General features: G+C 39.1%; 2 protein-coding genes across 2 annotated transcripts in view; one reads left to right on the top strand and one right to left on the bottom strand.

The window, feature by feature from the left end:
* Nucleotides 1–3,700: 3,700 nt before the first annotated feature.
* PDE12 (phosphodiesterase 12) lies at nt 3,701–9,545 on the bottom strand. Its single transcript, XM_015640752.3, has 3 exons — nt 8,293–9,545; nt 7,176–7,254; nt 3,701–6,492 (listed from the first exon to the last, which is right to left on the bottom strand). Exons 1-3 carry the CDS (start codon nt 9,529–9,531, stop codon nt 6,050–6,052), a joined length of 1,761 nt encoding a protein of 586 aa, XP_015496238.1. The 5' UTR covers nt 9,532–9,545; the 3' UTR covers nt 3,701–6,049.
* Nucleotides 9,546–10,031: 486 nt separating this feature from the next.
* DNAH12 (dynein axonemal heavy chain 12) overlaps nt 10,032–23,517 on the top strand; it is a 58,335-nt gene continuing 44,849 nt past the window's right edge. The window contains exons 1-16 of the mRNA XM_015641060.3: nt 10,032–10,799; nt 11,056–11,219; nt 11,440–11,539; nt 11,811–11,837; nt 12,768–12,957; nt 14,239–14,317; nt 15,156–15,314; nt 15,988–16,183; nt 16,592–16,780; nt 17,621–17,771; nt 17,881–17,972; nt 18,229–18,407; nt 19,656–19,791; nt 20,315–20,440; nt 22,111–22,245; nt 23,101–23,294. Coding sequence (XP_015496546.1) covers nt 11,056–11,219; nt 11,440–11,539; nt 11,811–11,837; nt 12,768–12,957; nt 14,239–14,317; nt 15,156–15,314; nt 15,988–16,183; nt 16,592–16,780; nt 17,621–17,771; nt 17,881–17,972; nt 18,229–18,407; nt 19,656–19,791; nt 20,315–20,440; nt 22,111–22,245; nt 23,101–23,294 — 2,117 coding nt within the window. The 5' untranslated portion in view covers nt 10,032–10,799. The remainder of the gene's footprint in view (nt 10,800–11,055; nt 11,220–11,439; nt 11,540–11,810; nt 11,838–12,767; nt 12,958–14,238; nt 14,318–15,155; nt 15,315–15,987; nt 16,184–16,591; nt 16,781–17,620; nt 17,772–17,880; nt 17,973–18,228; nt 18,408–19,655; nt 19,792–20,314; nt 20,441–22,110; nt 22,246–23,100; nt 23,295–23,517) is intronic.

The following is a 23,517-nucleotide window of genomic DNA, read 5'->3' as shown; positions in this document are numbered from 1 at the left end:
GCATGCATGTCTGTTTCATAGTTTTATCTACATGTCAAAACCTACATGGGTACTGGCAGGAGAGTCACACATTCTGTTGATGGCTAGCTGGGAAGGTAACCTGAGTGCTTTTACAGGGATATAGCAAATATTATAATAATGCTGATAATCACCCCCAAAAATCATCTCTGTACAACTGCTACTCCCTGTTTTCATATTTCTGTCCTCTTACACCTTTGTAGTTCAAAAGGCATAAATTAATATGTGTTTTGAGGCTGCTACTACTGGGTAGTTTAAAATCTATTTTTCAGTTGCCTATCTGCTGTATAGAAGTAAATATTGCTTAACCCTCCAACTAAAGTGTGCTGTCCAAATGATTTGATGTCTTTAGGAACTCAAAGCATGATTCTGTTACGTTTTCAGGCTAAGTGCTTCTCATTTTCCACCCAGGTCTGGTTACCCTTGCTACAAGAAATCCCAGTGACAAGGTCTGGTAAACTCAAGCTAGTTTTGGTTCAGAACACCTTCCTGGGCAGCTTCTACTGTAAGTCAGGTTTAAGTTCTTAGGAGGTGCTCTTACTGTGAGCACAGCTAAGCAGGGAACAATTCTGAGTTTACAGTCCTTAAATGTCTTCAACATGCAATGGAAACCCAGGAGACAGTGTAAGGTGAGAAGGGCTTTGCCTGCATCTTTAATGAATTACTGATTACTTATTAACCAAAGCTGATATACCCATGCATTTGATCAGTAGCTGTTGATGTGCACATTTCTAGCAATGCAGTTCCTTGAATTAAACTATAAAAGGTACACCTTGTCCAGAAGAGACAGCTTGTCCCTCACAGAAGTTGGTTTTTGCAGTCCCAGTAGATTAAGATAAACAATTGTTTATCATAAACTTGTTACATAGTTAGAGGTAAAAGTTAATAGTTACTAACATGGTTTGTCATTTCCCTATCAGAAGTCAAATACCTGAACTGAGCTGCTATCCCTGGAGTTCAAAATCTTGAACAGGCATGAGGCTGCTAAAAATGTGTTCCTCATTCACTGTAGTGACAGGAAATCCTGAGTTCCAGTAGCTGAAATTTTTCTTTGTATACACAGTATATGTATAACTTATATATTCAAACAAATGGGTAGGTTCTACTGCACTGGGGAGTTAGTCAAGTAATACTTGATACAGGAGGCTTTATTTCAGTATGTCAGAAATAATGGCCAGCTTAACTGTAGAGAGCAAACCACTGAAGAATGAGTGGGTTTTCCTTTATTTGACCATGGTGACACAATTTATTTCTCAAATATTAAGTACATGCATGATTTTCATTTTTTTCATTGCTTACAAGAATAGCCCAGGTTGTATAAAATACTGGTTTGTGTTTTGCCAGTAACTAAAATTCAGAGCCCAGTTATTAGTCACTTGTTAGTCTAAGAAATCCTTCTGTAAAGGTCTGGACAAAGGCAGTTTGAGGGCAATATGATGAAACCTTGCACATCACCTTGCCCAAGTCTGTCTTTCCCATCCTTGTCAAGAATGGGGACTTCAGAAATTATATTCTATATGCTGCCACTGGATTTATGAATACAACTGAGCTGCCCAAACTGAAATGTTTAAGGCCTTTGCTCTTACAGGGTAAGAGTCAGAAGACTTGAAACCAATTTCTTTCTATGCCAAGAATATAAGAAACAAGGCAACTACACAATTAATTTTGACATGTTGAAAGCTTTGATGCCTTAGCACACTGGGGATTTTTCCCCTTGGTTTTTTCATACCGTTTTTCTCCTCCCTTTTCTTCATCCTTCTCACAATCATAATTGGCATCACTGCTTGCTTTATCATGATGCATAAAGGTACTTAATGCTTGAATTATGTTTCAAAAACAGCAATGATACAAGAGATGTGTGAGAATTCAAGTACTGTCACAGGAGGATAAGAGACCCCTTTGTCTGGAACAGAATATGGTCAGGGGAAAGAATAATAGGAGTTCCATGTTGCCAGACCAGTCTGAAGGATCTGGCAGAACTTGGTTGATTTTGTATGCATCAAATATACAGGTAAACATTTCACAATAGCCAGAGCCTAAAAATGAGGCAAGTCTGCTGCCTTGCAGAAGGTCAGTGTTTCGAGTGCCCTTAATTCTGTAATGTTCTTGTGACTGATGAGTTAGTCTACAGCAGGAGCTACTGTGAAAGAAGAAACTTTTCCCTTTTGAGACAAAAGCCAGGCAGGAGGAAGCACTGTCTCGAGTTTAATGAATCAGAGATGGGAAATTCAAGTAGTAGGCAAAGAGGTTTTACTTTTTCCTTTAACAGGTGGTCTGGGAAAGTAGAGTAACAAAAACAAAGAAATCCCACACATATTTACAAAGATGTGAAGAAAACCCTGTTTTTTTGTTGTGAAGGGCATGGAGCTTTCCAGTTGATGAGGAATAAGTACAGGTAAGTTTAGGTTTATGAAATAAAATGGAGACAAGTTGAATGTGACTTGTACCAATGTGGGTTCTAGATGTGATTTAGAGAGGAAGAATTAATTCCTGGGCAAGGTCCAGAGGTGTTGGGGGAGCCAAAATGGGAGTTAAAATCAGTGTATGTGCACTAGGAAGCACCATCTGTTACCTTACACAGATGTAAATACAGCGTGGGAGCATGGGGGCTTTGGGCCAAAGGTATACCTAAGGGTTCTCTTACCCCAAGAAACTCGGGTTTTTGAACTGTGCCTTTCCTAATCTAGATGCTAGTGCTGCATTCTCATTCCAGACATGCAACAGGTTCCTGACAAATTGCTGCAATTGGCAGCCTCTGCTGCTGCAGTTTCCTAATAAAATGGAGGATACTGGGTCTGGAGATTCCCCAGCATCAGCTCACAGGGCTGAATTTCTCCTCAACATAGTAAAGGATTATCTGCCATGTGCAAGGACCTGGTCCAGTGCTGTGTGTGTCCTCACCACTTGCTTCCTGCAGATTCCAGCTTCCCTGTGCACTCCCTCTCCCCAGTCTGCAGGAAAACAGAGGCAGCAGCCCAAGTGCCAGCATAGCAAGTGGGAGGGAACTGCTGTTTCTCGGAAGAGAGGCAGAGCACCAGACAAGTCTGTTCTCTGAGCAGCTCTATCATCTGGTTCTAGGGACAAGTTACAGATTTTTAATATTTTGGGCTTGGAAAAGACAAAGTAACTCAGTTGTAACGGATCAGTACATAAAAACGAGGAAAAGTATGTTCTTCCAAGTTCTAAGGGGAGCTCAGCCTTTATAAGTAATACAATCTCACTTCCAAACTTCACAATTTGCAGTCTTACTGTTCTGGGACGTTTTTCTTGTCAGCCTGCATTATTCAGTGGAGTCTGGGGGTTCTTTCCCTCCTTTTTTTTCAGAGCTGGCAATTTGTAGGCCTGTGTGTTTCTGACTCAGCTGTAATGCAGTAATTTTCAGTGTTTTCCCTGGTGTTGATACTTATTTTTTTTCTTGAATAGATCTTCCAATTAATTTTTCTGCCCTGTAAGATGTCATATGCTTGCAAATGTTACTTCTTCAGGTGTAAGTGTTCTATCATTTATAAATTAGTAAAAATTGTTTGCCAATATAGGGGGCTTACAGCTTTTATTTTGTTTGCAAGATTTTCTCCTCACACCTGTATGATGAACACAACTCTATGTTGAAGTTATGAATCAATGATACTTCTATTATGAACTTCAGGGTCTAGGAGAGTACAGACATCAACTCATGCAAGACTGAATTACATGTTATTTTTTTATTTAGACTTATAAAAAAACTGACCAAAAATCCACCCAAATTATTTAGTCTAATTTTCCAGGGAGAGTTCATCACTAGTGCAGTTATCTAACAACGTTCATTACCACATTCCATTTTGCTTCCCTTTTGTATCCAAAGGTGCTTCGCTACTATGTGGCTTAGCTGCTGCCTTAAACCAGAAATCTGAGGGTTTACACATAGCCTGGAAAAACCATTGGAATAAATGAGTACCATCTCATTCAGGTCTTGTATTATGTTTTGGAGTGGACCTGCTGGAGCAGGGTAAGGTCTTGCTTCAAGCTTTCATCACCTCTTTCCACCTCCAAGCCTACTGTATGTATCTTGTTCTTTAGGCGCAAATGGCTTTAAGGTGACTAAGTTCAGGACATGAAGATCCACTAAAATGGTAATACAAGCAAGAGAACTAAAGGCCCTGTATTTTTAACAGGATCACATCCATTTTAGTTTGGTGTGGCATGAACAGGAACAAGGAGGCAATTCACAGGCAGTAGAGCAGATCAGGTAAGAGTTTGGGCTAAGAGGAAGGTTAACTGCCTGTGTTGCTGAAAAGAAGCTGCTTTCAAAGGACATTTACAAGAGTGCTTTAGCAACACAGGCTTCTACAGACTTAGAGTAGTGGAGTTTGTCCATTTCTCTTTATTTGTGGGCAGAGTTGTTAATAAAATTCATGAGATTTGTCTTGTCACATCATGCTTTTTGAAACAGTTTTGAGATTTATGGGCCTGTTATCTTTTTAGCCTTGTATGATCTCTGAAGGTAAATGTGCCTTGAGGGCTTTGCTGCTGCAGCTACCAGCATGATGTTAGATGCCCAGACACTACAGCAGCAAAAAACCAGTAGTAACTGTATTGGAAATAACAGAAAAGAGCAGATATTTAAAAGGTTCTCCCTACCACCACCATTCACAGCATAGCAAGTACTATGGCAAGAGAGAGCACCAGCAACCCTTGGAAATATCCCACCTGAAACTGACTTCCTGGTTTGAGTAGTGTTTAAACAGTTGAGTGAATCCCAGCTACAGAGCACCAGAATGCAGGGGAGTGAGCAGATGTGCAAGTAGAGAGTACACAGCTTTCATCAAACCAGGCAGACTTGTTTTGCCATGGAAAACACCAGTAACTACAAAAATACCCCAAACTGACAACAGTGGCAGACAATTGAGAAGGGGAGTTTTATTAGGTGAAAGAGGAAGATCTAGTGAATGGTTTCTAAATGCTTTTTGTTTCTTATGGACTACTGATGCAGGGCAAGAAGCTTGTTAAATGATTCAACCCACTCCAACGCATTCAGTTAAGGGATGGATAAAATATACTTCCCCACATCCTTCAAAACAGGGCAAGCTAGACAATTTCTAGAAAGAAAAAATGCATGTAAAAACATTTAAAAATTCAGGCCATCTTTGTATGTAAGAGAGGAACAAAATACAACAATTGTGATAAAGGTTTGCAAGTCACTTGTGTTTCTTTGTAAATATTTAGGCACAGATATGCACCACACTGTTCTTATCTCTCCCCACCTGAAAACAAATGACATTGATAAAAAACTCCCTCCTATCCAAAGCTGGTTGTCCTAAACTCCAGTATCTTTTATTACTGATGACTCAAACCAGGAGTGTATGTTCAAAGTAGATGCTGTTCATGTAGTCCAGGTTCACGAGATGTTAACATTATCCTCATTACCTATGTTATGTGGGCAAACAAATTGCTTCCAAATAAATTATAGGCTTAAATTACAATAGTTGATTACTGACAGAAAGTCTATTCATTTGTAATTAAGAACATCTTTTTAAGAGTTGGTAGGTCCAAGTACATTGTTCATGCAACTTACTAGAAAGTTGTGCCATAGTAATGGTAAGTAAACAACATAATCTATGAACTTAAATACCATTACATTAATTAAAGTGGAATGAATGAAATCCATTTGGGTTTGTGTTCTGTTTTTATTTCTGAATTAAGCAGGGTTCAATCTGTATGCTGCCCTACAAATCAGATTAAATTCCTATTTTTTTAACAAAATAATTCTTAATTCTTTAAAAACACTATTAACAAGGTATATGATAATCCAATTTTCAAAACCCTGTGTTCAATATATCTTTTCCCATTAGTATATAAAAAAGGGCAGAAACTGTCATGCAAATATTCTGAACAGTGTGACAATATTCAGTAAAACCATTAAACACAAGAACCCTTCATTAGTCATTTTGGCTTTCCTTTTAGTAGCATACAAGTCAGGGTTTAACTTCAGTTCCCCAGCAGTACATTAAATTTCTTGTTTGAAAACCTCCAAAAGCACCATGCCAGGGATACTCTATTTCCACTTCAAGTCACATATTAGTGCTATGTGATCAGAAGGATGTGAAACACTTGGCAAAGCCTGATGGGTTGTTACTTCTTCATGACTTGGCAATGGAATAACTTGTTCAACCTCTAAAGCATTTCTGTCAATGAAAATGTAGTCCAGACATCCATGAAACCCACCGACATAGTTTGTATAAGCAGGTTCTCCACAAGCACTTAGCAGTTTGAAAGGATGGCTTAGAGACATACTGCACCTTTCTTCCTCCCCATTTGAGACCCAGTCTTCATGATCTTCAGCAATGCCACCACTGCTGATAAAACTGTAAGTTCCTGACGAGGGTGTGCTGTTAAAATCTCCACAGAATATGACTGGGATACTGGGATACAAGTCACATGCTACGTGCTTGATGTGAGACATGGCCACAGCAATTTGGATCAGACGGATGTTTCCACCTAAAGACATAAAAAGTATTATTTCAAATAATGCAGAACAGCACTGGAGATGCTCACTGGCTTGCTCATTTAAGCATATATAGCTCTGAAACAGCAACCCTGTGTTTTAGAATAGTTTTCACTAATTAAGAAGCCTTTAAAATTTGTGACTATGAAAGTTTTTGAGTCACAAGGCAATTTCAAATTAAACCTGCACATGCAAGAACTCTGAAGCTTTAACACCCATATACAGCAGTTTTCCATTTCATGGCAACCATCCTAACAATATTCCCAAAAAGGCACAGAACCAAAAGAAAACTAATAGAGAAGAAAATAATCTCTCCTAACTCTGGAGCTCAATCTGGTTGCCCTCCTGGCAGCACCCTGGGAGAGCTCCATGTTCAACAGGCCTGGGAAACCACAAGCACACACAATATTTTATGGTCTGCTTTTTGGGTGAATTGTGTGTAATGCAACTTGCCTTGCTGTCAGCTGGATTCTATTGACTCCCTGGCACACTAGAAAATCTATAAACCGAGGAGTCTGGCTTGATTTCATCTAGATAAGAAGTAAGGCAGGAAATCCTCAGTTCCAGAAGAAAAGGCTATAGCTACAAAAGAATGATGGGAAATATATTCTCCCAAATAAGAGCAAAAATCTTTCCAAACCCAGTTATCCTACATGCAGGAATGTGCCAAAATTACCTTTGGGGTGCCAGTATAGGTGGGTATTTGCTACACAAAGCTTCCTGGAAGGATCAGTTGTAGACTGAAGAACTGAAACCTTTAAGAAAAAAAAGCAGTCTTTTGTTAAGTCTTAAATATAGGTAATATATATTTTAAAATGCACTAGTCAGCTTATGCCTTTGTGGCAATCCAGTTCAAAGAATCTGATGCTTATAAACTATAAACTCAACTTAGGAGCTGTACTTTTCATTAATCTTGTATGTAAAGCTTGGGTATCAGCCAAAATATTACCACTACATCATTTAACAAGTATTCTTTTGACTGTGTCTGGTTTGGCCATATTTTTTCATAAGATATAGTTCAGACGGTACCATTCTGAAATATTTTTATTTTGTATTCACTCTCTATAACAGAACTGGAGCTAAACTTTGTTTTTAGTAAGCAAATGTAGAATTCCATAATTGTTAAATTGAACAAAAATTTGGAGGTGATTTCAGTTATCAAGGAAATCCTGTTAGTCCTACTCAGTCCATGAGCAGGAAACTTTTACCAGTGTTTCTGGAATTCCTGACACAGCCTTCTATCTTATGCACTTGTACTTGCACAACAGCTCTGTGAGCAAACCCTCTAGCATCAGGAAGCTCACACCTGTCCAACCTTATTTGTCTCCCTCTGTCACTTGCCAAAGAATTGCATTACAACTGCATTACACAGCATACTCAACTTACTTACTTAAAACTGATTTATAAGATCAAAGTTTTATAGACTATATTCTGACATACAAAAGTAAGTAGTAAAAAATCACCAGCCAGGAATCACTACCTGGCCCAGAATCTCAACAACTGTCTTCATTTTAAAGCAAAGTAATTTTGCTTTTACCGAATTTTGGTAGTTCCATATATGCAGTTCAGTAAGATCTCAATGTTTTGTTCTTGTTCCTAAGTTCATCTTCTGCTCTATCCATTACCCCAGCTAACAGAGACCATAGTTCCATGTTTCAAAATTTTAATCCCTCACCTCCCTTCTGCTGCTTGAGGCTCAACAACGCTGGCCCGGCTGCACTTGGAGACAGTGGGAGGAGGAGAAAGGGGGGAAAAAAGAGGGGAAAGAGAAGGAGGCATGTCAAAGCTGGTACCTGCAGCACAGATGACCTCTGCAGCACCTTCTCCTGCACCAGGGGGTACTTGGCCAGCTGCTCACACAGCTCCTTGTGCAGCGGCTCTGACAGCAGGGCTTCACTGAAAGCGATATCATGCTGGCTGAGGAGACTGAACTTGTCCCTGCGATAGAAAGTGGCCAGGCCTTCGTGCTGCTTCTCCTTAATCTTGAACAGCCCCTCCAGTCCAAAAGCATCTAGCGCCGGGGCCAAGCTGTCCACGAAGACAGATTTATCCACCTCTTGCAAGCAGATGAGGTCGGCGCTGTAGCCCGCCAGCTCCTTCTTGAGCAGGTTCTGCCGGTAGTCGATCTCCAGGGCGTAGGGAGCGCAGTAGGGGTAGAGCACAGTGCGGGAGAACTCCGTCTGCGCGTAGGTATCGGCCAGGATGTTGTAGGAGACGGCACGGACGGAGCCGGAGCCGCAAACCTTCTTGGTGTAGAGGTGCCGGGCGTCGAAGGTGCAGGCGCCGGGCCCGGCCTCCACGGGGCCGCTGCTCTCCACCTCGCGGGCCGGGCCGTAGCGCTGCTCCCTGTCCCCGGGCGTGCAGCGCAGCTTCAGCCGCAGCCCCACCAGCGCGTTCGACGGCGTGAACACGCGTTCGGCCGCCGCCGTTTCCACCCAGGCCTCCCCGGCCGCGTCCCCGCCGCCCGGGGGCCTCTGCTCGCGGAACCAGCGGAACAGGCAGTGTTGCGGCTCGGCGAACTCGGCGCTCACCTTGGGGCACACGGGGAAGCCGGCGAGGAGCGAGCGCGGCAGGCGGAGCTCGGTGAGCGCGGGCGGGTTGCGCTCCACGCGGTACCGCGCGTCCCCGATGTGCAGCACGGCGCCGTCCTGCCAGGCAGCCGCGTTCGGCACCTCCTCCGCCACCGCCGCGCCCTCGCGGGAGAACAGCCGCACGGCCGGCACCGCCGCCTCGCCCTCCGCGCCGCCCTCCGCCCGCGCCTTCTTGCTCTTCTTGCCGGCCTTACCGTGGCCCTTAGCGGCGTTGGTGGCGATGCGCGCCAGTGCCCGCCCCAGCGGCTCCGCCTGATCGCGCTGCATGTGCCGAGCACTGCCGTCGGGCAGCACGAACCGCAGGCTCAGCTTGGGCTCGGACGGCACGCAGCGCACCACGGCGCGCTCCATGGCGGCGGGCGGGCGGCCGCCACCGCCGTGCGGGGGTGCGGCGGGTGAGCCGCGGAGGCTCCGGAGGGCGGAGCGGAGCCAACGCCACATGGACCCGGCGGCGCCGCGGCTTCCGCGGGGCGCGGCCGGAAGCGCCGGGCGGGGCGGGGCTGGAACCGCCGGGCGGGGCGGGGCGGCCGTGCTGGCAGCGCGCGCCAAGGGGCGGGGCCGCGCGGGAGGCGGGAAGGGGGCGGGCTCGCGCCGCTGGCCGTGAGGCAGCGCCACCTCCCGGTGGCCCGTGCCCCACTGAGGGCTGTCCGCGCCCCTCGCCCCGCTCCCCGCGCCCCACCGTTAACCGGTCGGCACGGCCTGGGTCAGGCCGACCGGACAACCAGCGGGTTCTGTTCCCTCATCGGCGAAACCCCCTCTCCTCAGCGCAGCTTCCTGGCCAACAGGTGTTCGAGGCGTGGGCGGGTCTTCCTCGTAACGCCTCGATGCTAATTGCCTTTACATAAATCCTTTAACGCCAAGGGTTTGGGTTTGTGTTTGTGAGAAAACATTTCATATCTGGGTTGAGACCTCACGCTGAATAGTTCCGGGCAGTGAGAGCCACGCTAGGAAGGTGCCCAGGACTTTAGAAAACACACAAAATTCCCTCCCTCTGCTCCCACACCCTCTGCGCGTGGGGCTCTGCCCACACACATAAAAAATTAGGGCTTGAAAGCCTCTTGTGTCAGGTGTGGGCAGGTGGGTAGCAAATCTGTGGAGGTCCTTAAAATTTCCATTTATAGTTGTACAAGAAACAGAAGCTCAGCAACAGCCACCTGATGCTTGAGGGTATTATATTTATAATTCCTCAAACATTCTTGCTGTGATCTGCTCGGTGCGGGCAGAGGCTGGAGCAGGACTTTCTGATTCACTCGGGTTGTGCCAGCCCTGTGGCAGACCGGACGGTCAAGGGAAGGTTTTTCCAAGTTCCCTTTCCCTTTCTCTTTCCTCTCCTCGTGAGAGGCACTGATCTCGGCCAGGGGGAGCCCCGAGCACCCATCATGGGCCGGGCCCCGGCCGCCCGCCCTCGGCTCCGGGGCAACCGCGCTGTTACACAGTCCCGAGCCGGGGCCGCGGCGCTGGGAGAGGTGGGAGAGACGGGAAAAGGCGGTGTTGTCCCGGCCGTCCGGAGCTGAGCTTTGTGTCCTTTGGTGCATCCACCACCGCCTGGTTTGGTGCGTGTTTAGGACTTACCACTGATTTAGGACGTATCTCTGGCTTTCTGCTCCGCTGTAGAAATGCAGTGGTGAGTTTGTGCATCGTGTTTCTGGGGGAACCCGACCGTCAATCTTCGGAAGAGCCCTACTCAGGCAATTAAGCAGCTATAGAAGGTTGGTCTTTAAGTTGAACTTTAGCCCAGTCCTAAAATACAAATTTATTGGGTTTTTTTCTTTTTTTTTTCTTTTTTCTTTTTGTTTTTGTTTTTGGGGTTTTTTTCTCCTTATGGCAGGCTCTGTATGTACATGTTTTCCCTTGAGCTTTACCCTCATTTTAAGCCGTATGTACATTCAATTTAATAGATGTATGTGTTAAACTCCTTTCTGTACAGGATTGTATGCTAGCATTTTAGTTTTTTTATGGTTTTAGATGGAGCACTCAGATGAAGCAACTTCCAATAAACGGACTTTGAGAACTTTGTTTCGTCCAGCTACTTTACCTCCACCAGTCACATCTGAAACGTCACCATCACAGAGGAAACTATTGGCATACCATAGAGACAAGGAGCAGCAAGAGATGATTAATCAGTTACTGTGAGTTTCATGTAATTCAAGACATGTAGAAATTCAAGTGAAAGAAACATTACACATTAGACATTTGACAAATAATGGTGTTTGTTTAATTATAGTGAGATTTAGTGATTAAGGAGTTAGTAATGATGAAAAAATAGGTTGCATCAATTAAAGTGTTAGCATTATTTTTAATATATTATTTGCAGTTTTTCTGCACTTCTGATGTTGTGGTTTACTTTAGAATTGATCGAGCTATCAAAGTCTATTACATAACCATGGATGAAACAGATCAGAGAGATGCTGCACCTCCTATCAAAGAACTGCCTTCCACTAGGAAGAAAGTGAGAAAGTATTTCTTTATTAAGTCTTGCATATTTAGTTCTTTGTTTATTGGGACATTTATTTTCCTTCTTAGAATTTACTTCAATATACTTGTTTTGCTCCTCAGTAATTCATAAATGTATTTATATATTCAGGCAATCCAATTGAAATGTTTACCTGTATATATACAGAACAAAGTCTATGTTTAGGAATAATATTTGCTAAATTTTATATTTCCAGTATTTTGTTTTTATGTTCTTCATGTATAATTTTCTGTTTCTTTTTATACAGATGGATGATGAAGAAAGGCAAAAAAGAGTGAGTTAAATTCTTTCATTTGCTTTTTTTTTGGAGTAGAAGAGTGAATGGCCCCTATTCTTGAATATGTTATGCAGAATTATTATCAAACAAAAAAAAGTAGTCTTGGTGGGGGAAAATGGAATAGGAGCAAAATAGGAATCTTGTCTTCTGGTCTTGTGGAGGGAAAGTATTTTTCTGTTTTAGAAAATGCATCTACCAGTAATTAATTTAACTTTAATTAAAGTTCATTACTTAGGAAAAAAATGCTAACAGGCCTTAGGATTTTTTCAGTTGAGTCATAGATTGTACCTTAGCCTGTACAAAAAGCAGTCTTTCACATTGTTCCCTTAATTTGAAGAACATGCACTAAACTTCAAATTTGTGTATAGCTTTTAAAGTAAGACTTCATCTCTGAGAGCCAGTTAAAACTCAAATTAGTATTGAAATATTTATATCAATTAACCTAAGGTAACACCAATTAACTGTTGTTAAGTAAACTCATTCTGTAGACTGTAGAGATTTTGTAAGAAAACTGTCAATCAAAAGCAAAAATTCCTATTTCCTTGGCCAAGACCTGCTCCCCTTATGGAGAATGTTTGTCCACACTTTTTGTCAGACAAATGTTCATCCAGAGAACAAAAACCTTGACCTTGAACTATTTTATTGTTAGCCATAAACTTCAGCAGAGAACCAAGGAAAATGCCATACCGACAAGTACAATATTTTATTTTTAAACATTAAGACAGAGAGACCATGTTACCAACCACAGAACAGCTTTTAGGGTATTAGTCAGTGAATACTGAAAAGATTAGATTAAATACCCTGCCCTTAACAAATAAAAAAAATTGAAATTAAGGAATTTTGAATAAAAAGAGACTTGTTGCCAAGCCTAACACAAAAATACATACATAAGTAGTTATTAGACCTGTGAAAATCTTGTCCTTTCAGGCAGAATACCTCTTTTTGAAGAAATGTGTGCAGAGTAATCCAGTGGTTCCCATCCAACAGCAGTGGCTGAGGTCCATGCTCACCATGGTGCCACAGTCACTTATGGAGGGCAGAGATAAAGAGCTGCTCACTGAAGACCTTTTAAAGGAAGTAGTAAGGGATTATGAAATGAGCATGCAAAGATGTGTGTGTAAGTACTACAAATTACTCAGCACTTATATTAATGTTAATATATATATTATAAGCTACATATTCTCCTGTTGAAAATGTTCTGGTTTGTTCTTTCAGCCAGGCAGGATCTTTGTAATTAACTACTGATTTAGCTTTTCCTGCCTCATCAAATGTGTGTTTGCCATAAAGTTTAAGGCAAAACATGCTTATTTTATTTGAACCAGTAAAAAGTTAACCAGCTGAAAGTACAGTTCAAGCATACAAATACAGCTGCAGGCCTCCTGTCAAAAAGGTTGATTGGTGCTGATGCTATTTCATTGTATCTTTAACCTATTTAGTTAATTTGAAGCAAGAATGTATTGCTGTTTACTGTTAAAGAAAGGAGAAAGTTTTTATGTACTATTCATTCTTTCTCGCTCTTCAGGAATCTTTTTTTAAGCTGTTTATTCAAAAACACATTCAGGAGTTTTCTGATGGTGCTTTTGTTGCACGAGGAAGCTCACAATAAAAATCTGCCAAGATAATTACTGTTTTAAGATATCACTCATAAAACTCACTTCAATTTTAAAACCTTTTAAAAAGAGTAATGAACTGGAATTTTGAAAGTGTTTTCCCTTTAAATAATTTATTAATTTATTTATATTTGTAGTAAGTGGAATCTGAAATCGAGCCCAGTTTTGTTACTATTTAATAAATGGCTGATACTTTTTAAAATGTAGATTAAAAAATAAACAATTTAACATCAGGCTAATTTCTTTGTAATGCCATCAGTGGCATAATTATAGTATCTCACTGTAATTATGTAATTATGTAACGAAGTTGCCATCAATTCTTGCAATCATAGAATATATCAAATTGGAAGGGGTCCATAAGGATCAGAGCCCAACTCCTTGCTCCTTGCAGGGCAATTTAAAACTCAACCATACAGCTGAGAGCACTGTCCAGATGCTCCTTGCACTCTGGCAGGATTGGTGCCAAGACCAGTTCCCTGGGGAGCTTGTTCCTGTGGCCAAACCTCCCCTCAGCAAAGAAACTGCATAAGTATTTAATTATTTAAACACAAACCCAACTGAAAACCTTCAGGAACAGGAGCCAGAACTGGAATTAAGGCATCTGAATCTGTATAAAATTTAGCAGAAGTTGTTGATTTTGAGCTACCTTTGGGAGAACGTGTTTTGTAGACTAGTTGTCTAGTGACACAGTTACTTTTTCATCCTACTATGTGCTTAGTTCAAGGAAGTACAATGACTATTGAATATGGCCTAATTTTCTTCTAATTTTCATGTATTTTTTTTCTTAGTGAGAAGAGCTCTTGTTAAACCAGACATAAAAGAACTTGATAAGTTGGAAGATGAGGCACCTTTGCCTTTATTACCTCTGTGAGTGTATTAAATTAGCAAATAACCCACTGGCAAGACACACAGTTACATGAGGGACATCCTTGTTGAGCTGTGTGGACAGAGTTATGGCACAAGATGAATTCTGGGGCCCCTTACTGGGATATTTTTCAATCTCTGTAGAAGGTCTTGCATTTGAACATCTCTTATTTGAATGCTCTTCAATGTTTTAGCATTGACAGTGTTTTATTACTGTTGTTACATTTATATAGATGAGCACTCAAGAATTAAACTTGGCTCTGTGTACCCAAAGTCGCAGTGCAGCCCCCTCTGGAAGGAACTGTGTGTGTATGGGGCAGTTTTCTGGCATATAGCAGCATTGTACAGTACTTTGACATCCTAAATCTGCATATAATGCTAAGGTTTTAGGCAATTTTGGTTTTATGAGATGAAGTCTTGAGACTGAAGGCAAAATTACTATGCCCTCCCATCATGGAAAAGGAGTTCAGGTAGACAGAATATAAATACCCAAACTGCACCATTTGCTGATGCATCAGAGTGTGTGCTATCCAAATCTGTTGATAAATGCTTCCTGATAGTAGTTGGTGAAGTTAGGAATTTACATTGAATGGGCTTCTCTAAGAGGAGGTGATTTGAAAGTACCATAGAGGATAAAGCATGTTTTATCAGACAGAGTATCTTTATGACTTCCACTGCATAGCAGTGAGGACATGTGTGTGACATTAACTACTCACACTAGAGAATGATCTTTTGAATACTGCCTTTTATATATGAGTACTTTATTCAAGTAGTGCTTCAGCTCTTAATTTTTGTTTGTTTATATGTTTTGGTTGGGTTTTTTATGTTTTTTCTTCTTTAGAGGCTTGGATTTTTCTAGTACATGGCATAACAGTTATATCAAAGCAAAAAAAGAAATCATGTCCAACTTACATATTCTTCACCCCACAATGAAAACTCTACTGGATTTTGGATACACAGCATTCTTTAACTTCCTTGTAGTGGATTTCTCTAGTTCCAGGTAAAGTCTGTTCTGCTGAATTATTGACCCATATAGATTTTTGAAGCTGGCAAAGGTGATCTTGCTCAATTCTATTATTTATCATAGAAAATTTTTGATGCACCATTTTAATGTACCTTGATTAAGTTACTCTGTGTTATGACCATGTGACTTTTCTTCTCTCTGTTATGCATTTTATTGTTGTTCAAGTTGTTGGTAATACCTGACCTTTAGATTTTGCCTTTAATTCTGTAAAGTTCTCCCCATTATTCACTTTTTCTTAATGCTTAATTCCCATAGAAATCTTTTAAAAGTAGTATCTGAAAAATCAACTTCTAGTAGTATTGTCATCTGTAGGGAATTCTATGCTAACCCTGAAGATCAGCCTTCTTGCTGGTTTTCATCAGTTGAACTTTTGTTTAATGTTGAAATTTTAAATTTTCATAGTTTTCAAAAAGATGATTTTCAAAATATTTTTCCTCATTATTTTCTCTGGTAATTGTTCTGCAAATCCTGGAGTTTGAGACAGGCTTTTTCTTTCCTTTTAGTCTGCTGAAGAGATGCATAAGTTCCTACTGTGCTTTCTGCTAGAGAAAGACTAGGTTTATAATATAGGGGTTTGTATTGCCACCTTACTCCATGTTTGGCTTGTTTAAATTTTGTTTATAAAGTTGCCTGTACCTTTCTTTTCTAGATTGAAGGGACCAGTTGACTGTAGATCTTTTAAAACTGATGCATCTCTAAGCTGTTCTAAAGCAGAAGACGAGATAATGCGTACATGGTACCGAAGAGTTTTCAGGCACTTTACTCAGTCAGAGGCCTTGGATGGTGTACAGTTAGATCAGCTTGAGTCTTTTTGTAACTGTGTGGCTGTGCTTATGTCTAATCAGGTAAATATCTTTCCTCCCTGTGTTAAACTTAATGGGATTAAAACATTACCTGCTTTGTAGAAGAATAATGGAACAATAACCTAATCAAATCATTGTGTTTGAAAAAAAATAGATGAAAATGCATTCAAGATATTTCATTTCTACATACATGTATTAGTAACTGGCTTACTTTTGTAGCAAAAATAAAAGCATGGACTTTACTGAAATGATTACTTGTTCATTAGTTTTCATCATTTAAGGGCTGGGACTAATACCCACTGGAGTTATTAGAAAAATTCACACTGCTTCAGTTATCCATGAATCAGGCCAGAAGTACTAAAATTAATGGAACTCCTGGCTTACTGAATGAATGGAAAATGGGTGGAGCCTTTTTATGTCAACTAATAGGTGGTCTATGTTATTACCTAGGTGAAAGAATTACTGCAAAGATCGACTGAAGTTTTTGTGAAACTTTTTGATCCTGAAGACAGAAGTAATCTGCCTTTATTTAAGATGGACTTGACTTTTGATGAAAATAGAATGGAGTTTTATCCAAGCTTAGAAGACGTAGAAGAAGCAATTCTGTTTGTAGTAGATTGTATAGGACAGACTCTTCAGGTGTGCTTTTGTCTTTACTTAAATATGTAATTGTTAAGATGCTCAGTATGTGGAAACACTTGTGATTTAGGAGTCTGACTACCCTGGCAATGGGATCAGAATGTAACTTTTATTGATTTTCCACAGTCATTCTACAGGTCACATTATGAATCTTGATGCCCAGTGGCACTCCAGGCTCTGATGCAATTTTGTAATTCCTTGCTTATAAAAGATTGGTGCACCTGCTATTGATTATTTTAGTCTGCTCTTTGGGTCTGCAATTATAATAATAACATCTTTAATTATATTTGTGATGATTAACAATAAGTTTGCATTAAATTGAAGATCTCCAAAGAAAGACAAGGAAAATTAGAGTTGATATTCATTTTCTTTTTAAGAAAAAGAAAATACTCAAATCTCTAAAAACTGATATATACAACATCAAAAGATTGATGTCTTGGTAACCTGTCTGTGGTGCCAGGGAAGAGACCCTTTCTGGGGGCTTTAGATGTGAACTGAGTATTGGTCACTAGTCACATGTGATGATACTTTCAGAGAAGTCTTTTGGGGTTGATTTTTCTGTATTTGCATATATGATATAATTTAATTTTATTCAAGGTTGGATTTTTTTTTTCTTTTACATATTTCCTGTTCAACTTTTACTTCAGAAAAAGTCATTCTACATGTGTATAAGGCATGTGAACTTGGTCAGGGTGTCATACAGGTCTCATGATTGTGCTTTCTGCAGATTGCAACTTACTTTTAAAGTATATGTATCCTTGCACTGTTTTTTAAAATTTAAATAATCACTTTTATTTATTTAAATTTATTTAAAATTTAAATAAATTGCTCTACTCTTAGAACATCCAAACGGTGCGTGCTTGGCTAACGGGAGGCACTGGAACCCTGGATGCTGAGCTTCCTGCTCACACCGTACAATGGGCCAAATCCACTCTGAAAAAATCTATTGGATACAACTTAGAAGGCCCAAAGGAACATTTTAAAGGCTATGGTAAGTGATAGAAGAGTATGTAAATAGCTGTGTCATCTCTTTGTAATAAGTAACTTGCTGTATGGCATACACATTTTAATAATATGAATATGTTGTAATTGAATTATAGTTGAAAGTTATGGCTGGCTTGTGGATGGAACTGCAGAGAAACGGATAAACAGATTTATAGCAGAACAACCCAGTTTTGATGAGTACACTACTGTAAGTTTTAATTCTACACTTTATAAATAATTTTTACTATACATACAGCACAAATGAAAACGTAACAGAGGATAACAGGTGCTTAGCCTTTAGCTAAAAATATATGGACTACCTACAATGTAACAGATATTTCCCCTAAAAATTTATGATAAATAGAAGAAAATATTACTTATTTTCTTCAATGTCTAATATTTACTTATGTAGCCAAGTATTTAAACAATAACCCTGAGATGTAAAATCTAATGTTTTTCTGAAGTTCATAGATGAATTTTTCACCCTCAAGAAGGAAATCATGAGTTTGCCAGAGGTGATTTATTTCCCTATGATCTGTTTGAATTGTGAGGATTTAAAGCAAGGTTTGGCTGATTGTGCAAACAACTTTGCAAAAATGCTAATGGACAAAATATTTACAGATTACAGAGAGGAAAACGAAAGGTAAGTAGAATTTTTCTGCTTGTGAATGCTCTATGTGTTAAATGCATAATAGAAAGATGTAGAAGAAATGCAAATATACCATACGTCAGTTTACTGAAGGTTCTTGGCTAACTAACAATCTAATGCAGTTTGTGGTATTTATTCTGCTGTTTTAGTCTCAAAAATAGGTAGGTGTTGCAGTCTGCAACCTCAGGATCCCATGCAGGAGGAAAACATATTAGTATGCATAGACTTGGATTATGGAGGACCTAGAAGATCAAAGATCCGTGAACTTTATTACTGTTCTGGATTTTTAAGTGTGAATTACATTATTATGCACTGTCAAAGGCTAGTTAGAATCTTTTGTTACCTGATAGATACATGAGCAGGGCTGCTCTCAATCCATTCCTTCCCATTTGTATTTGTGCTGGGTGTTACTCCATCCTGGGTGCATAATCTGCCATTTCAACTCATTACCTTTCATCCCCTTAATCATAGTCAAATGTTTAATTCTGCAAGGTGTCCCATCCTTCAAGGGAGTCAGCAGCACCTCACAGTTGTGTGATGAGCAAACTTGCTGATGGTGCATGCAACTCTTGCATCCAAATCATTGATAAATATATTGAACAGAGCTGGCCCAGGGCTGGACTGTGAGGAACACTGCTGGTGACAGTCGCCAGCCATTTGCTACAATGCCCTTTGGGTTCTGCACTTCTCCAGTTCTTCACCCAGCAAACCATGAACACATCTAGAAGGCTGTAAAGCCTTATTAAAACTGAGAAAAATTATATCCTCCACCTTCCCTTTGTCCTCTGCATGGGTGAACTTAAAGGATATCAATTTAGTTAAATAGAAGGTTAATTTGCAGGTATGGATTAAGTCATGAGGAAAGTCTTACTACATTTTTTAGTTAAAATGAACAATTAGGGCCAAGTTTTATAGTGATTCCACATTACCAAAGTGAGACAATATTTACTAGGAAAATGTTTGTGTGTACACTAATGAGTTTGCTGAAGTTCTTTTAGTAACAACAGGTTACTAAAGCATTTATTTCAGAAGAATACCCAAAAATCCAAACAAAGCAATTATTGCAAGTCAGAAACCAGTATTTATCTAGACTGACTTGGTTGTATTCCCCTTTTAGTTTCATAAATAATGAGGGAAGACTACTTAAAAGAAGTAATTTGAATTTTTAATTACATCAAAGCTGAGGTTGAAGCCAAACTAAAACCTTAATATGTTGGTATTTTATGTAAAATAAAACTATAGGATATGCAGCGAATTTGAAGCGATTAAGGAATGTGCACTGAAAGTTCCTGAGTCAACAGAAGAAATGGTAGAAATAATGAATTACATAAAGAGAGTCAAAACCAAAGATATGCAGGACCTGGTGCAAAGGAGCAAGGTAAAATAGTATCCTTTAATTCTTGATCTTTTATTAGACATTTGTGAAAATGTAACAAGTATAAAGTACATTTTATATAAGAACAGTCAACAGACTTTGAACACACAAGAAACAGTTTACTCTTTGAGCAGAATATAGTTGCTGTTACATTAGGAGTAGTTTGTGTCTGTGTGTGAATATGTATCAGATTTTCTGCTATGGCAATAGATCTATAAATATAACATGTTTTGTTTATATCTGCAGAAGTTATTTTGTATATTTTTAATAACATTAGGATTTCTGCATTTAGACTTACAGAACACAGGAGTCATATTTAGAGAAACAAGCTCATGATCAGTTCAGGGACTTGAAAAATGTTACACATATATTTTAAATGTTAATATTCAATTGGCTGAAGGAGCTCTGAATTCTGAAAAGTTCATGAAATGTAGATTTTTATTTTATCTTTGTAGATAATATTGTCCCGCCCTATATTTTAAACAGACCTATCATACCTAAAGTTTTGTGAAATCTCTCTTTATAGGAGTGCTGTCGGCAAATGAGTTACTTGATAGATGTTTATCCATTTGGTCCTGAAGACATTGAACTAAATTCAACAACTATATTATGGCCAAAGAAGATTAACCTCATTTTTAAAGAGCATGATATAGTAAGAGCATTTTCTTAGTTTATGGTATATTTTGACTTGTTATACTTCTCACTTTACTTGAGCTATTTATTTCCTCAGCAGGCTAAATGTATATACACATATGAGCCATACCAATTTAGACATGCATGAATAACATATTTCCAGATTTTTGTAGCAAAAGTGGGCTTTTTGTGGCTAAATTTGAAAACTGTCACTGTAACTTAAAAGCTTCAGCAAGTCTTATTATCCTAATATGCTTGTGGTCAGTACTAGGTAATACATAGGCAGATGAAAATACACCACATTGTTTTTGTCTAGTACTGAAAATATAACTGTTAGGCCTTTAATAACACTGAGTGTCTGGACAGGAAGTCATTTAGTTAAAATGGTATTTTGTTCTGTCAATAAAATAACAGTGGGAACAAGGTTTCCTAGCAATCACTAATAGAAAATATGCAGCATCTCATTTTCTCTATGTGACTGTAGATTACTTCCATCATCTGTGTTCATCTTGCTTAGTGTGCTTTGTCTACGACACAGTAAGTCAAGCCTTTTAGTGTTCTCTTGCCTCTGTAGTAATTTAACATAGATTTAACAATTTCTTCTAAATTTTTAAAATAATTAATAATTAACATTTAAAAAATCAGTATCTTTAAAATATTACAATTAAGGATTTCTCCTTTGCTAAGTTTTGTTTAAATACTAAGGCATATGTCCAAGTGTAATGAATATGCCTCTCACTGAAAAGATAGTTTGGGAGACTGATACGTCTGTAAATTACTTTGTTTGCATGTTATCCCCATGCAAGCAAAGTATTCTTTTAATCCCCAAAGATAAATCAGTAAAATTAATCTTCTGCTTCTATGCAGAGAGTCCATGATGCTTGTTCTAACTCCTTTTAACAGAAATGGTAGTACAGAGTGAAGACTTAGTGAGAATCCCTCAGCAGCAGGACCCTGTAGCTGGCTGTCAAGTGACCTGCATTGTGCTAGAGGTTGAGGACAAGAAAAGTTTCACATCATCATTTCAATCAAAGTTTTCATGAATCTGTATATTTGCATTCTATACTCTCAGATATGAGTCTGTTTGTATTCTAATGCAAAAGGAAAATATTGGTTCCTCCTTTGGTGAAGTTCTGTTTATGTGCTTCACAAATTTTGCATGGCAGTGGGTGTACTTGTCCTTGTCTTAGGAGATCTCTTTTGTGATTGTTTTTGTTTGGTACCTTAAAACAAACCCTTGAGCGAGCAGACCCAGTGCTTTAAGATGGTCTTATGTTCTGTAATTTCTGCCTTTTACAGCCACAGGTATGTGTGGGATAACATTGGCTTTCAACAACTGTAGGTGTCCTTTTTGGCTGTCAAATACTGAATCCCAAAAATGAGAATATCTATTTTTTTTCTGTAATGCTTTACTTTCTCTTTTCTGATTCCTGAAGAAGGCCTTTATGGCAATCCTAACTTCTGTGATTATTGAGATGAGGGTTCCATGTGAGCGTATAGAAGTCGCACACATTGAAGTGGGGCATAGGAAAAGAAAATCAGTTGTTGCAAGAATAATAATTTATCTGTATTGTTAGTTTTCTGTCTGTTTGCACTAAATGTTTAGATGGTAGTACGCATGTTAATTGTTAATCATTGACACCTTTGCATTGTGCTTTTTTGTCATGAAAAAAATAAATTCTTTTGTAGCTGATCGAACAGGCTAAAGCAAAAGGAGAACAAGAAGTGCAACAGAAATGTGATAACCTGCAGGTCGAAGTAGGGAGGCTTTATAATTCTGTGTCAGAATTAGAAGAATACTCAGAACTGGATTGCATGCAACAGGTTTGATCAATAGTATAAAATTGGTATAAATGTTTTATGTGTTTAACACACAGACATTCAATTTTTTAGAAAAAAATTGTAATTAAAAGTAATTAGTTTAACAAATGTGAATTAAAACATTTATTATCTTCTTGTGGCAGTGAACAAGCTCAGTCCCCCTCCCATTTTTTTTTTCATTGGTAATTAGCATTTTATTTAAAGGGAAGTTTGCTATAAAATTTTGCTTGAATTAACTAACAGATAAGAATAACAGCAGTTCAGAAAGAGTATGTGCATCCACGAAAATCACTCATTCATTTTCCCTCTTCACCACAAATCAATTAATGCAAAACAAGCACAGGTTTGATATTTTTTTCCTACAAACTTCAAAACTTCATTGTTATGCTAGTGAAGAGCAGACCACTGGCTCCAAAACCTTGTGCATTTCTAGCAGTATTTTTTAATTTTCAGAGCAGGTCTGGTACTTTAATTGGAAGATATTGCATAGTAAGAAATTCTGTTTTTTAAAAAACAAAACACTTCAAAGCACAAAACATAAATCCTGAGCTAATAGATCCCAGTTACCAATATGATATGCCATGTATGTAAAAAAGTGTGTGCCTGCCTTCTGGAACAGTGAGTTTTAAAGCACAAACATTTTGAAAATACTCAAATTCAGTAATGAGGTCCAATTCTATTTTTCATAATGTTCATCTGGGTTCTTCACAGTGTATGTACTCATCAATGAGCAGACAAGTTTTTAAATCTTGTTTTCTAAAATTTTAATGTGAAAGGTTATGTTTTGATATCTTATTTTGATAGCTGGTCAGAGCACAATTTGGTTATTTCTCAAGACGTGCTATTATTTGATTGCAGTATGTGACTGACCTGAGGACATTACAGAAAACAATTCAGGACACTGATGAAACAGTAGCTGCTCTTAATAAAGAAGAGACTCTGCTCGGATGGAAACCAAGTGAATTCCCACTCCTCAACAACTTAAAAACTGAGATAGAACCATACCAGAAGCTCTTTAATCTTATACTGAAATGGCAGCGAACAGAAAGAAGGTAATTCAGCTCTAAATGCTGTAAGAGGAAGAGTGAGAAAAATGCTTATCTTGGTCTTGTTCATGTCAGATGTAGAACATGGATTTGTTTTCTTGTTAACATGTGTTATTAGCAAGCAAAGTAAAAGGGTAGTATAACATACATACCAGGCTTGCTATTTTTAATTCAGCTAGAAAAAATATAAGTTTGTTTTTATTTTTAAAATATAATCATGGAATCATAG

This window comes from Parus major, chromosome 12, assembly GCF_001522545.3.
Source record: "Parus major isolate Abel chromosome 12, Parus_major1.1, whole genome shotgun sequence".
In the NCBI taxonomy this organism is placed as follows: domain Eukaryota; kingdom Metazoa; phylum Chordata; class Aves; order Passeriformes; family Paridae; genus Parus; species Parus major.
Note: the sequence above shows the minus strand (reverse complement) of the source record. Positions and strands in the feature narration are given on the sequence as shown.

Excerpts from the sequence above, each read along its gene's own strand:
- PDE12 (XM_015640752.3), bottom strand. The coding sequence starts at position 9,531 with ATGTGGCGTTGGCTCCGCTCCGCCCTCCGGAGCCTCCGCGGCTCACCC. Across the intron at positions 7,255-8,292 it reads AGAGGTCATCTGTGCTGCAG|GTTTCAGTTCTTCAGTCTAC; the intron begins GTACCAGCTTTG and ends TTTTTCTTAAAG. Across the intron at positions 6,493-7,175 it reads CCTATACTGGCACCCCAAAG|GTGGAAACATCCGTCTGATC; the intron begins GTAATTTTGGCA and ends TTATGTCTTTAG.